The sequence below is a fragment of the Oryza sativa genome, chromosome 8 (assembly GCF_034140825.1).
Source record: "Oryza sativa Japonica Group chromosome 8, ASM3414082v1".
Lineage (NCBI taxonomy): Eukaryota > Viridiplantae > Streptophyta > Magnoliopsida > Poales > Poaceae > Oryza > Oryza sativa.
In genome coordinates this window covers 2,922,764-2,937,528 of record NC_089042.1, presented here as the reverse complement: position 1 = coordinate 2,937,528, position 14,765 = coordinate 2,922,764, and the positions used below count along the sequence as shown (strand labels likewise).

At 41.4% G+C, this 14,765-nt stretch overlaps 2 protein-coding genes across 5 annotated transcripts; one reads left to right on the top strand and one right to left on the bottom strand.

The window, feature by feature from the left end:
• Positions 1 to 2,617: 2,617 nt before the first annotated feature.
• Positions 2,618 to 5,268, bottom strand: LOC4344662 (F-box protein PP2-B10). The gene is made up of 3 exons (XM_015793196.3): positions 4,878 to 5,268; positions 4,628 to 4,746; positions 2,618 to 3,245 (listed from the first exon to the last, which is right to left on the bottom strand). Exons 1-3 carry the CDS (start codon positions 5,202 to 5,204, stop codon positions 2,792 to 2,794), a joined length of 900 nt encoding a protein of 299 aa, XP_015648682.1. The 5' UTR covers positions 5,205 to 5,268; the 3' UTR covers positions 2,618 to 2,791.
• A 6,021-nt stretch (positions 5,269 to 11,289) lies between these two features.
• On the top strand, positions 11,290 to 14,308 carry LOC4344661 (F-box/FBD/LRR-repeat protein At1g80470). 4 transcript variants are annotated; one of them, XM_066303551.1, is made up of 5 exons: positions 11,290 to 11,483; positions 12,385 to 12,677; positions 13,373 to 13,573; positions 13,653 to 13,856; positions 13,937 to 14,308. In XM_066303551.1, exons 2-4 carry the CDS (start codon positions 12,441 to 12,443, stop codon positions 13,854 to 13,856), a joined length of 642 nt encoding a protein of 213 aa, XP_066159648.1. In that variant the 5' UTR covers positions 11,290 to 11,483; positions 12,385 to 12,440; the 3' UTR covers positions 13,937 to 14,308. The 4 variants fall into 4 exon arrangements, with proteins under 4 accessions (XP_066159648.1, XP_015648695.1, XP_015648696.1 ...); XM_015793209.3 differs by having other exon boundaries at positions 13,933 to 14,308; XM_015793210.2 differs by having other exon boundaries at positions 12,385 to 12,819; positions 13,933 to 14,308.
• The last annotated feature ends 457 nt before the right edge of the window (positions 14,309 to 14,765 follow it).

Sequence of the window (14,765 nt, the reverse complement as noted above, 5' to 3'; positions counted from 1 at the left end):
AAAACTATAAGAGACCCCACAAAGAACCCACTAAAACTTTTTACCATATGTAGATGGGAGGGAGGACTGTCACTCTATCTAGTTTGCTCAGACCCCACTACTATTTATTTCTGGATCCGCTACATTTCATACTTCATCCATCCTAAATTATTAACATAGGGACTGTTCACTTTAATGCTATTTCAAACCATATCATTTTGTAGTAAAGTTGTTAAAAATGTGCATATGTTTGGTTTCTTACCAAAATTTGGTAAATATACCATAAATTTGACAACTGCACAGTAATAATCAAAATTGGGTAGCATGTATGTTGGCAATAAAGTGAACACGTCCAAAATAGCTATATTGCCAACCTTACCAAAATTTTGGCATTGTTAAAATTTGGTAATGTTTATTTTGGCATCAAAGTAAATAGCCCCATGGTATCAGAATTAACACAATCTAATGCTACGTATCTAAAAGTGAGATTACATCTTTAAATTCATAGTACTTGTGTCAAATTCAGTATTGTGTTGTTGTAATTTGTGAATTGTGACGGATGGAATAATTACATTACTTTATAGATGGGCGAGTTCTCCATATGTTGAATAATGTTTTTTTTTCCTTTTCTTTTTTATATATGGTGTCGTTTGTGATGTTAGACTTGATCCGCGACCGTGTCCGCCACATATTTGGTTGAGTTTACCCGGCACTAGGTTTTTCTACTGATTGACGGCCTTTTCAACTGCTTGGTCTGAAAGTTTACCATTTTTGTCGGGAGAGGAAAAGAAAATTCAAAATTCAAAATTCAAAAGTCAAACTTGTACGTACACGACAGCTAGCTGATACTCCCTCCGTTTTCAATATTTGACGTTATTAATTTTTAAATAAAATACCTGACTATTCGTCTTATTAAGGTCCAGTATAAAAATATAATAAGGCATACTCAATATCTTCTTAATAATAGAACCATTAGAAAAAAATATATGGTTTGTTTATAAAATTCTCCGTGAAAGGGTAATCGTCACGTCCAAAATTCAACTTTAAAAACAAAGTTAGCGCATCGATGAGCGAGGTATATTTACGCCGAAATGGTAGACGCAATCACCGTCAATGCACTGACTCTGGACTGATCGGCCGCGGTGACAAAATTGGAGTCAGTCAAGTACTCAAGTTGCCGTCGGTGTACGTGAAACCGCGCCACGTAGACAGCCGCGTACGGGTTTATTGACTTCTTATTTTGATTTATAAGTGCTATATTTTTTTTCTTCCTTATCTTGACAAACTGAGCGATAGCATGTGTTTAGTTTATGCCGTATATAGACACATATTTGAAGTATTAAACGCAGACTAATAATAAAATAAATTACAGATTCCGCCTATAAACTGCGAGACGAATCCATTAAGTCTAATTAATCTATTATTAACAAATGTTTAATGTAGCACCATATTGTCAAATCATGGTGTAATTAGGCTTAAAAGATTCGTCTCACGATTTACATGCAAGCTGTGCAATTGGTTTTTTTCGTCCATATTTAATACTCCATACATATATCAAAACATTTGATGTGATAGAAAAGTTGGAAGTTTAAAGAAAAAATTTTGAATATAAACACGGTCACAATATGGAGATTGCAGAAAACTGAATAGTTTCAGGACAAAATCAGAGCCAATTTAGTCGACGGAGTGTAATGCGACAACCGGAAGCAATGATGCTAACAAATCAAAGGCACTTGCGAGTCTCGCACGAAATCAGAAGCGATTGGGACAGATAAGATAGATACTGATGAATACTTTCTTGAATTTTCTTCCGTTTCATCGGTCAGCAAGATTCCAACAGAGATGCAGCTATCAGAATGACAGCATCCGGCCGGTCTATATATGATCCCTCATAACTTATGAGATACTTTTATGAGATACTTCCTCCGTCCCGTAAAAAACGAATAGAACAATTACAAATTTATCACTATTTTAAATTATTACTGTAAAAATACCACTAAAATTGTATTCGAGTGGTATCCTTACAATATTGAAAAAACAGTGGCAAATTTGTAAATGCCCCAAAACAAATTTAGGATCAGATGTGACACATTATAGTACTATGAATCTAGACATATATGATATTAAGTTGGTTTTTTATGAGACGGAGGAAGTAAATTGCAAGTTTGCAACCTGCAAAATTAGTCGGTTTAACAGACACACGTGTGTGCGTTTGGTGAGACTGTACTCACAGAGAAAAGACACGACGAGTTGGGTTAAGTTAGCCATCAAACCAAACAACGCTGCCGTCATTAGGATTGACACATGCGATGGTAACTACACGGTTCTTCGGACTTATCAAGCATGCGTGTATTGAGACTCCAGACTCGCTTGATAAACTGCACAAGTTCAAATGATTTCAAACTGTAATATAAATTTGAGAATAGCAATGCTAGGTTTTCTGCTAGGCTATCATCTAAAAATAATAATGTTGAGAATTAAATTATCCCTGATAGTTCTGAGAAAACCAAAACGCTACAGGTTTCATTTTGTACATGAGTATACATCCCAATATCCCATGGTGGTAATTTGCTAGGTTATTATCTAAAAACAATAATTCAGAGAATTAAATTATCCCTGATAATCTGGCTCGTGGAGGTAATAAACTAATAATGGTTGTATTTCGTTTATATATATCAGAACAAGTGCAATCCATACTTTAGCAGCTCATCAACGAGATGAACTGATGGCTCCACGTGCCCAACATCTGGACCGTCCGATACGTCATACAACCCGCGAATCCGCGCGATCACGACCGTTCATTTTACCAACTTCAGACTACGGGCCTAAACTCCATGCACTCGACGACGAGGCCGCGCTTGGGATACCACCCGAGCACCTCGAAGCTCGCCACCACGTCCTCGCCGCCGGCGCCGGCGACCTCGTCGGCGGCCACCCGGCCGAGCTCCATCTCCGACCACCCGTCGCCGCGCCGCGCGGGGCGCCTGACCGGGACGCCGGCGCCGGCGAGGCCGACGCCCCTGAACTTGCGCGCCTCGGCGTCGTCGGGGCGGAGGCACACGGCGTGGCGCGCCACGACGCGCCCCGCCGCGGACACCGTCGTCTCCTGGTCCGGGAAGCTCAGCCCGCGGTGCCCCTCCGCCGCCGCCGCGGTGCCGAACACCAGGTACGCCGCGTACGGCGTCGCCGGTGTCAGCGCCGCCGCCGGCAGCCGCCCGTAGATGTCCAGGCACGTGCAGTCCACCAGCTGCGCCACCTCCTCAAACCTGAACAATTAAACCAAAACAATTGATTCAATTAATTTTCTTTCCTCAATAGCGGAATCAAATCGAACTTGTAAATTAAAATAATCCAAATCATGCAGCTCGTGGCAGCCATGGATGAGATTGCTTAATTAATCAAAACTACTACCTTTTCATATAGGCCTTGTTTAGATCCAAAAAATTTTGGCAAAAACATCACATTAAATATTTCGATTTATGCATAGGGCATTAAATCTAGGGAAAAAAACCAATTGCATAGTTTGTATGTAAATTGCGAGACGAATTTTTTGAGCCTAATTACGCCATGATTTGACAATGTGATGCTACATTAAATATTTGGTAATGACGGATTAATTAGGCTTAATAAATTTGTCTCGCAGATTACAGGCGGAATCTGTAATTTGTTTTGTTATTAGTCTACATTTGATACTTCAAATGTGTGTCCGTATATTTAAAAAACTTTACACCCAAAAAACTAAACACACCCATAATTAATATGCATGATGAACACTGAAATGGAGAAGCTAGCATTAATGAATCGATGTTGATCAGATGCGACTATATATGCCTGCCAAGAAAGGATCAACGGAAACTCCTGCTCAATGCCGTCATGAATGTTGACGAATCAGCTCATCTGGAATCACAGAATTTTATTTATATTGACACGTACTATTAATTTATTTGTGGATGCAACAATACACGCATGTATATATGCATCTTTCAGGAGACAGTGCCGGGGTGACGTCGCTGTCTGGTCGACTGTTCTTGATCAGAAACGTCTTGGAAGTTGATCGATATCGATCTTTGCTCAGCAATCTGATCATCACCTAAGATTTTTGAGTAGTGCTCAGCAACTTTTGTGACTGAATGTTCTGCGGATAATTAATTAATTACTTTCTACTTGACAGTGGCTGTAATTTCTACTGCTTTTCCACGGCTCGGTTGAAAAGGCTTACGACTAGGGAATTGTTGCGGTTAGTGCAGGACAGAGACAGATATGCTAAATAGAATAACACTACGCGGTTTAATCAATATTGTTTATCAAGTCGCCGTAGATAGTGAGATGCCACATGCACAACAAAAGTCTTGAGTTCGCAACTAATTCATGCCCGATCGATCAAGTTTTCAATTGTTTGGGTGTACGAATTCAGGAAATATATCTGACAGGAAGCAACTGCTTTGAACGACTTGTGCAGGCAACTCATTTTCCTACCCGAATTTGGGAGAATTAACTGAACTCAAATGTGTTTGCATATGGAGCGAAGATTCTATGACGATTGATTTTAAAATGAAACGCGAGATTAATCCATGACACAGATATCGAATCGAATTATAGGAAATTAAAGCTAAATATGTAAGGGACAAGAAGAGATGTATTATTATACCTGGAGAGAGGGTGAGGTGTCCATCTCCAGCTGAACTCGCCGTCCTCCCATGGCAAGCTCAGCTTCCTCGCCGGCAGCGCGAAGCACTTGGCCCCGCTCTCCTTCTCCAGCCACACCATCTGCAACCGCCATGAACAATTTGATTCGGTTCAATTCAATTTGGATGTGTATAATTGAATTTGCGATGCAGATCGACGACGAACTTGGCATGAACTAGTTTCTTGATCGATTAGCTAATTAAGCTACGCACCATGCTGCCGTCGTCGACGGGGACGGGCTTGTCGCAGAGCCCGAGGTAGACGCCCTTCTTCATCCTCTTGCCGCCGCTCGCCGCCGCCGTAGCCGGCGGCGGCGGCAGGGGCGCGATGGCGCGGTAGTCCGGCGGGAGGAAGCGGTCCCAGACGGCGTCCGACTCCGCCGCGGCGCGGAACGACGGCGACACGGCGGCCAGCCTGCAGGCGTCCCGCGGCGAGGTGAGCGCGATCACGTCCGCCAGGCACGCCTCCGGCAGGTCGCCCACCCGCGTCGTCGTACCCTCCTCCACCGCCTCGCCGCCGCCGCCGCCGCCGCTCGCCATGGAGAACGAAGCGATCGAAGCAAAGAGAAACAAAAAAAAAATCTATGGAGTTCGTGGCCTACCTGAGAAGCTAGCCGAGCTCGCGAGGCGAGTATATATATAGCTCGACGGCGGCGACACGTCATCGGGACACGTCGTGGTCGAGGGGCGGCGAGCGGTGGGGGGAGGGGTGCATCGGAGGCCGTGCAGATGGAGATCGACGGCCAGGAGGGTGGCCACGTTGACGAGCTCCTTTTGGTCAACGCCGGGGAAGAAAAGTCAACTCCTTGCCGGTTTTTTTCTTGTGCGTAAAAAACGGTCCACCGCCGGCGTGGGCGTGGCATGGGTGTGAGCCATATGGACTGAGCTCTGTCACGGCCCAAAAAATATTGCTTACGTACGAAGATCATCGGTGACGAATCCGGAATAAAAAGATTTAAAAAGTTTTGTATATTTTTATTTTTCTTAAAAATATAGGTAGTATGTAGAGCAAAAATTTATAAAAAAGGCCCTATACATTTTTTATTTATTTTTATTTTTTTAGAGATGGGTATTTTTTTTACCCGGACCATACATCCAATCAGATATATGCAGACTTTTTAAATTAGGAACTTAGCTTATTAAACATAGAACTTAGCCATCAAATAAGACAATCTAAAATTTGATCCTATAGAGATTTGAACTGCAACCACTAAGCTACATGTCCTTTCAATTACATATTTTATTTAATGATATAGTAGTGGGTAATATAAGCCGTTAACAATCTATATGTGTAGGTTTTATGCACAAGCGAAGATGTTGTAGGTAAACACCTATTGATCATGATCATTTCACATGTATTCTTTTTTTCTACGGATGATTAGAGAATTGGATGGTGGGGGTAGTGGTTAACTTTGCTATTGGTGATTTTGGTTTGATTACCTTCACAACATAGTACAATTAATGTAGCTAACATATATAGGACGGTTTCATGTGTGGCACGTGTATGGTAGATTAATATGGCTAACATGTGTTATAGTTAGCATCATGTTCTTGGCTGATGTACCATTTACATATAGTTGCTACGGATGATCTGTTTGTTTTCCGACGTGTTGCCTAGATATATGCATGTATGCCATGTGTGAGTGTCTGGCTGATGTGTAGTGACCGATGATGCACAACAACCAGAGTTGGTGGCCAGTAGTTCACAGTAAATGCACGGTAGTAACTCACAAGACTAGCACACCTAATTGAAGTCATGCCTTGGCGAGCATTAGCAACACGTCACTGTAATTGACTCTAACTTCCTAATAATACATATACGTATCTTTCAAGTTTAAACCAAATTAACCATCGGTATAATTGCTAAAATGCATACTCCTTCCATTAAAATGTGAAGGGATATTGTTGAACAAGTCTAAGGACAGATCGATATATGCTACGATTCATTTGACATCACTTACAAACTATGACCCTATTTCATAAAATCCTCCAAAAAAAAAACACTAATCTCACCACGAAAACGCAAAACTTAAACACACGGACTAACGAGCTACTCCTTTCTTCCCAAATTAAATTAACTAGTACGAAATACGATCATAATACTACGAATTTGAACATATCCAGAATAAGACACGACACGGCACGGTTGGACGAGAAATGTTTTCAAAGGTGTCCATGTCGCTATATACGTTGTCATGGAAGCTGGCTGGGTCGTACGGACGGGGCGCCGTGCAACCGCCGTCGCCGGCCGGCCGTGGTACGATATGATGCTCGTACTCTTTCCTCCTGACACCGATCGGACGAACAGAGGGACAAATCGTGCCGGGGGAGGGAGATGTGTTCGATCCTGTCAGCGTTGGGGTTCCTGTCGTCGTCGGTGTTGCCATCAGCAGACGAACCCCAGAACACCACGGTTTGCGAGCCCTGCAAGAAATCCAGATCGATTGGCTGACGAAGATTCCTCTTCCCTTTACACTTTCACACGCAGCAGCTGCGTGAGATTCCTTCCAGAGATTCATCATTCACTGGGCCAGCAAGCAATATATAAATGGCATCACCTGCATCCATCAATTTGGTCATGCCCTTTTCTTTTCTTTTTCTCTTCTCTTCTAGATTCTTTTAACTTTGATTTGCGCCATTGAATATGACACGCCAAGTTGAGAACAGAATAAGGTGGTGTTTAGATCCAAAGACTTAACTTTAGTATCTGTATTTAGACATTAATTTAAAGTATTAAATATAGACTGCTTACAAAACTAATTACATAAATGAAAACTAATTTGCGAGACAAATTTTTTAAGTCTAATTAATCTATAATTGGAGAATGTTTACTGTAATATCACATAGGCTAATTATGGATTAATTAGACTGAATAGATTCGTCTCGCGAATTAGTCCAAGCCTAATTAATCTATGATTAGCCTATGTGATGCTACAGTAAACATGCGCTAATTATGGATTAATTAGGCTTAAAAAATTATCACGTGAATTAGCTCTCATTTATGTAATTAGTTTTATAAGTAGTCTATATTTAATACTCCAAATTCATCCGATATGACAGGGACTAAAGTTTAGTCTCTGGATCCAAACATCACCAGTACAGATTAATACACCCTTTGTCCTTAAAAAAATCAACTATCTAAATAAATATTTGCTTAGATATTCACTCAGAAATTGATTTTTTTCTTGTCTTGTGAGTAACAGTGCACAGAATTTTAGAATCCGGTACCAACAGGTATAATCCCCTCAGAACTACGTTTTCTTTCAGGCCTTTCAATCAATCAATACGACCTCGTAAAGGTAGATTTTGCTAAACCCGAGCAGTTTCTTAAAAACTTGCTCCAGATATGAAACTGGGTATTTAGGTTCCCAATAAGATTGCTCGATAATAGATTGATTCATCCAAAGCCTGCCCTGCTCGTTTTTTGGAGAGAGAGAGTAGTTTGGAGAGAGCAGGAAGAAGAAGAAGCCTCAGCCTAGCTCGTTTTTTCACATCTCCAAAGCAAGAAATGTTCAGATCTTCAGACAGTTCTTCGGCCCGGTCAGTTCCTGAAACGAATTGTCAGCGTGATAAGTCCATCCGAGGCTGGAAACTGCGGTTGTCACTCGATCATAATCGAGTTGAGTTGGTAGTTTGGTACTGCATGAAATTTTGATATTGGATCATCGATTTTTTTTTTCTAAAAGAAGGGTCAGCATGATGCAACTATGCAAACAAGTGGATGAGCTAGTACTGTTCAATTGTTCCACATGTAACAGTGGGTGGATGGCAATGCTGCGACAAGTCTGGAAGGAACAAAGCCGAAATAATATTAACAAGAGTAATCTGTTGACATGAGGGGATTATTAATCAATTGATGAAAGAAACAACGATTATAAATGACAGGAGTTGGATGGTATACTTTGGTCTTATTTAGTGCAAAGGCATGAGATTGATGTGACTTCCTAATTGAGTTGGGCTATTAATCTGTTGGCTACTCAACAAGTTTGGTGGTGTGTACATCATGCCTTGAGTACTTGTAAATTTTTTAGGAGAATTTTGGCTTGGGTAAACCAAACCAGTAATAAAAACATGCGGGAATCGATAATTCTACATCAAAAAATTTAGAGTAAATTCCACTTGCTTTGGACCCTTCTTTAGCCAATGTTTTCATTCTAGATTGAGTAATCTTACTTTTGGGTCACTTTGAACCACCTTTAATTCTTATACCCATCTACATCCAACTTCTCATATGTGAAACAAGTAGTCTACATATAACTGCAGAAGTTTATTGACAAGTAGTAGTGAGGTCATCGTACTTGTTCATATGCTAGATAGAAGAGTTGGGTGATCCAAAGTGTAACAAGGATAACATTAACTTGTCCAAAGTAAAATCATTGGTTAAAGGTAGTACAGACAAAACATCCGTTATAAATAAACAGTCCAAAGTGAAATTTACTTGCCGGTAGGCCGGAAATGCGGTCCATCTAAATTACTACCTCCGTCCTAAAATAAGTGCAGCTGTGGATATCCGTGTTCAACGTTTGACCGTTCGTCTTATTTAAAAAATTTATGAAAAAAATAAAAATAATTAGTTATACATAAAATACTATTTATATTTTATCATATAATAACAATAAAAATATTAACCATAAAAAATTCAAATAAGACTAATGGTTAAATATTGGACACGAACAGTGCAAAACATCACTTATTTTAGAACGGAGAGAGTAATCCTTAGTTGGGCCGGAAGGAGATTGCAGCGGACGTGCGGCCTACAGCAGTACGGTGTGGCTGGTTTGTTCACTGACATGCGGGCCCGCCTATCGTGTGAGACCCACTTGTCTGTGGCTCATGCTTTGGTGAAAGCGCTTCACCGTCTCGCCGGAGCGCCGCCCGCCGCCGCGGGGAGGTAGACGGAAGTGGCACCAGAGCGCACGCCCCCGGATCCATCTCCATCTGCCGGTTAGGTATTTTCTGTTGCGCCTGTATTCTGTACTGCTTGCTTTGCTGCCTGACTGTGTTTGCATCCCCATGTTTGCAACCCATCTACCTCGTTTTTCACGCGCATACTTTTTAAACTATTAAACGATGTATTTTTTGCAAAAACAAAGTTTCTATATGAAAGTTGCTTAAAAAATCAAATTAATTCATTTTTTTAAAAAAACTAATACTTAATTAATCACGTGCTAATGAATCGTTCCGTTTTCTGTGTGGCGGGAGGGATTAGTTCCGAACACAGCCTCGTCGATCGGTGCTGCCATCAGCAACGAACCCCAGAACACTACGGTCTGCGAGCTGCAAGGAAGCTTGGTCGATTGGCTGACGAAGATTCCTCTTCCCTTTACACTTTCACACGCAGCAGCTGCCGAGAGCCCGAGAGATTCCTTCTAGAGATTCATTCATTCTCATTGGGCCAGCAAGCAATATGTAAATGCATCACCTGCAGCCATCAATTTGGTCATGTCCTTTTCTTTGATTTCCTTTTCTTCTATTCTTCTTATTAGTTTGATTTGTGCGGTTTAATCTGATAGGCCAAGTTGAGAACAGAATCAAGTACAGGTTAATTCGGAGAGAGAGAGAGGAGGAAGAAGAATCCTCACTTGATCAGTCTAGCTCGTTTTTGACATCTCCAAGCAAGAAATGTTCAGATGTACATTTCTTTGGTCCGGTCGTTAGCATAGTGCCGGAAACGAATTGAACTTGTCAGCGTGATCAAGTCAATCCAAGGCTGGCAGTTGAGTTGGTAGTGCATGAAATTTGGAGATTGGTTCGTCGATAGTGCATGAAATTTGGAGATTGGTTCGTCGATTTTTAAAGAAGGTCAGTATCATGCAACTATGCAAACAAGTTGAGCTAGGCTGATCAACTGTTCAACGTGTATATATCAAGTTGAGCTAAACATGAGGCATTGCTGCTACAAGTCTGGACGGAACAAGACGAATAAAATTGACAACAATAATTAATCAATCGAGGAAAGAAAACGAACATATAATTAAGTGACAGAAGTTGGATAGATGGTACTCTGGCATTGTTTAGTGCAAAGGCATGATTGATGTATACCTTATGACTTCCTAATTGAGTTGGGCTATATTTGTTTTCTATTCGAACAATTTGGTATACATCATGATTTGCAGTTCTTTGGCCTGATGAGTAAACCAAACCAGTATAATTTTTTTTTTACTTGCGGATAGGCATGGAAATGCGGCCCATCTAGAGTAACCCTTAGGCCTTGTTCAGTTACACAAGGATTTAATTCGAACCAATAATGATAAGTATAGTAAAAAATTTATGATAGATACAATAAGAGACTGAGATTTATTCCGGGCTGGGAACCAACTTAATCATGATAGGGACGATAAGAGACCGGAAATCAATCCATTAGTCAATAGGTGTGAAACTAATCCGGATATTTTATTGTACCTAATATAAGTAAATTGGTTCTCGACCCGGAATAAATCCCGGTCTCTTGTTATACCTGTTACTCCTGGCCCGAAACGAAACCTTGTGTAACCGAACAACCCTTAGTTGGACCGGAACGGAACTGTAGCAGACATGCGGCCCATTAATTTTAGTCGGTGTGGCTGGTTTGTTCACTGACATGTGGGCCCATCTATCATGTGGGACCCACCTGTCCGTGGTTCATGGCTCTGGTCTCTTGGTCCACTGGTGCCACTGCTGCTTGTGCCGCCGCCGCCACGTGCCGGTAGGGCTCCCCGCGGTTGCTCTCGCCGGAGCGCCGCCCGCCGCCGCGGGGAGGTAGACGGAAGTGGCACCGGAGCGCGCGCACCCTCAGCTCTAACCCTTTTTCTCCCGGGTCCATCTCCATCTGCTGGATAGGTTTTTTCTGTTGCTTCCTGTAGCCTGCACTACTTGCTTTGCTGCCTAGGTCTTGTAGTCTTCGTTAGTTTTTTTTTTCTTGTTTGGGTTGAATCAGGTGAATGAATTTCGCAGTTTCTGGTGGAAATGATTGCGAATTTCTGATGTCAATTTTGCGAGGTCTGGTTATTAGGATCTTTAATTTATTTTTGGGTGGGGGTTTGGGGGAGGTGTTGTAAACGTACCTGGTCCAATTTTTAGGGATCGGGTTAATATGTTCTGGAGTATTATGCTATCTGAATGTATGAGGGTTTTGAAATGAAGAGATGAGGGATGGGGTTTTTTGGAGCATTTTATTCCTTGAGAAAAGAATTGATGTGTGAGGGTTAGCCTGATTCTTACTAGTCTACCCTTCAGGGTGTTAGCCCCAAAGATTAGTACAGACTTGTGAGAAGGAGCGTTGTTCTAATGTCCATCAGAAGTGAAGTTTAGGAACTTGGTGTCTTTCTATGCTAAATATGAACCTTCTTTGTAAATGGTTGTAGAGACTGAGAAGGGTTATGGCATGTGAAAGGTAATGTCGAAAAGAGAAGTGATCATCTTACATTCTTACCTATCAAAATCAAGCACAGACAAGATGGCTCACATTGTTGGTCTGATTCGTGGAAAACCATGCATCTTTACTTTAGGTGCCATTAGTTCCCAAGATGTAATGGACTAAGGAATTAAATGATCCTGGTTTTGTCAAATTGCACATGGAATTCGATGGATTCTTCTACACAAAAAGATGATTACTTCATGGTTTTGTCCATTATGTCTATTATATTTGCTTAGCAAGAATTGCTACATCAGATTGAATAGCTATATTTTCCAAAGTTGTTTACATTTTCACTAACATGTATATTGCTGGTTTTGTGTGCAGGGGTATATCGTTCACCACATATTTGAGTGAATTGTCCATGAGACTGGGAGATAAGAATGTCTAACAAGCGTATGAGACCAACAGTACTAGAGGCCAGCACCTATGACTTTATCAGCAGCCTCCCTGATGAGTCACTGCAACATATCCTCTGTTTTATGACTACACGGGAGGCCATACAGACATGCGTGCTGTCCACTAGGTGGCGTCACATTTGGAAATCTGTACAGTGCCTCGAGATCAAAGCATCTGAATTCACCAGCAAGATGGGATTTGTGAATTTTATGGACAACTTGGTACTGCGCCGTGGTTGCGTGCCTCTAGATAGCCTTCGCATGTATACGCTATATCAACATGGTAGTGTTTCCCTGAACCATCACACCGCTAACATGTGGGTTGGCTATGCTTTGAGGAGAAATGTCCGTGAGCTTCACATCTGTGAGCATTATTCTGAGTATTTTGATCTAGACCATTCTTCCTTCATATTGTCCCATCTGAAAATACTGCGTCTTCGTAATGTTACCATCAGTGACCTCTTTATTTAGAAGCTTTTTTCTGGCTGTCCAGCATTGCAAGATCTTGTGATGATAGATTGTTGCGTGTATGCAACCAGATTTTCTTCCACCTCTTTGAAGAATTTAACCTTTATCTCACATAGCCCTGACAATGGTGATTCTGTTCACGATGATTATAAAGATCTTGTGATAGATACCCCGAGCCTTGTTTCACTCCACCTGGAGTGCCTTCCCTTTTTAGCTCCTTGCCTTGTGAATGTATCATCCGTGGCAAAAGCCTACATTCGCCTTGATGATATGTCCTTCCCATGTTTTGATACGAAATACAACATCCTCAGTGGTTTGTCAAATGTAACAAAATTGAAGTTGCTAAATGAAGAATACGATGTATGATCTGTGCTCTAGCTTTGCCATGATTTTCTTTTGTTTTTCATGATCTATAGCTGATGTCTCTAGTTCTCTATATGCCATTGCAGGATGAGGATGAGGATGAGGATGATTCTTTTCGTTCAAGGCAAAACGAGGTACTAAAAAGGGATCTCCGGAGGTGCCAATCATTCAATAACCTAAAAAAACTGTCTGTCGATGATTGGTATGTGGATGTTGACCTAAGCGCGCTGATTTACTTGCTTCGTTGCTCACCAATCATAGAGAAACTCACTCTGCATCTTGGAATGGTAAAGATATCTTACCTGACTGGAGTTTTTATTTGCTTCCTAATCACCATGCTGATATGTTTTCAGTTCTTGTCACCAGATTGAAGGTTTGGCTTGGGAACAGTGGATGAGTTACCCACAAGAAGAGACGCCAGACCTGTCGTTCAGTTGTGAGCGTCTTAAGAAGGTCAAAATCATCTGTGTGCAGGACGACAAAAGGGTGCCTGCTATAGTTAATGCTATACTTGCCAATGCGAACTCTCTGCCAGAAATTGTTATCAAACCGTACAAGCGTTTCGACTAGGTATGGCTGTTTTCACCTTACAGCACTGGTTTTCTATAGTCGTGAAGGCATTTACAGACACCATTTTAACTTGTAGGTAGGTTCGGCACTTGGGCTCGGGCAGATGTACGAGCATGGTCCTCTGATCAGTGATTAGATCCTCATGATCGGCAACCCATGTTCAGTTTGTAGTTTATATGTTAAAGATGAGAGTTGCTGTGGGTCATACTGCTCTGCCCAGTACCAAATCTTCCTGGAAATCCTTTTTACTACTGCTGTTCTTCCACTTGAAACTTTTATCCATCAGCATCATCATGGTACTTGTTATTTGTTTTGTGTTTGAAGACTGAAGTCTAAGCAAGTCATGTATCTTTTGACATTTTTCACCCCAAAATTAAACTTGGCCGTGGAGAGTGCTCTTTATATGTATATGTCGCAAAAACTGCAGTTAGAGTTAAGTCCAATTCTTTTTACATCATTGTTCAGTTTGATCTTGATTGTCTATAAATATATGTGAATCTAACAGGTCAAAGCATGTTTGGAGAAAGGAAGAAGTCTCGGCCTAGCTCAGCTCTAGCTCGTTCTTGACATCACAAATCCACAACTGTCCAGGACTCCAGGCAACCAAAGTTCTGACGTTCAGAGTTCAGACAGTACGTTCGCGATCGTTTGCACTGTGCCTGAACTGAACTTTGTCAGCATGATTAAGTCGATCATAATCGATCGAGTCGGCAATGCATGCTAATTCTGAGATTATTGGTTCATCGATTTTCAAAAGGGCAACACCATGCAACTATGCAAACAAGTTGAGCTAGACTGTTCACATGCATTAATTCATGGATGGCATTGCTGCTACAAGTCCGGATGGAAGACAAGTAATATTTAACGATAATAATCTGCTTACATCAGGGAAATCAATTAGGGAAAGGA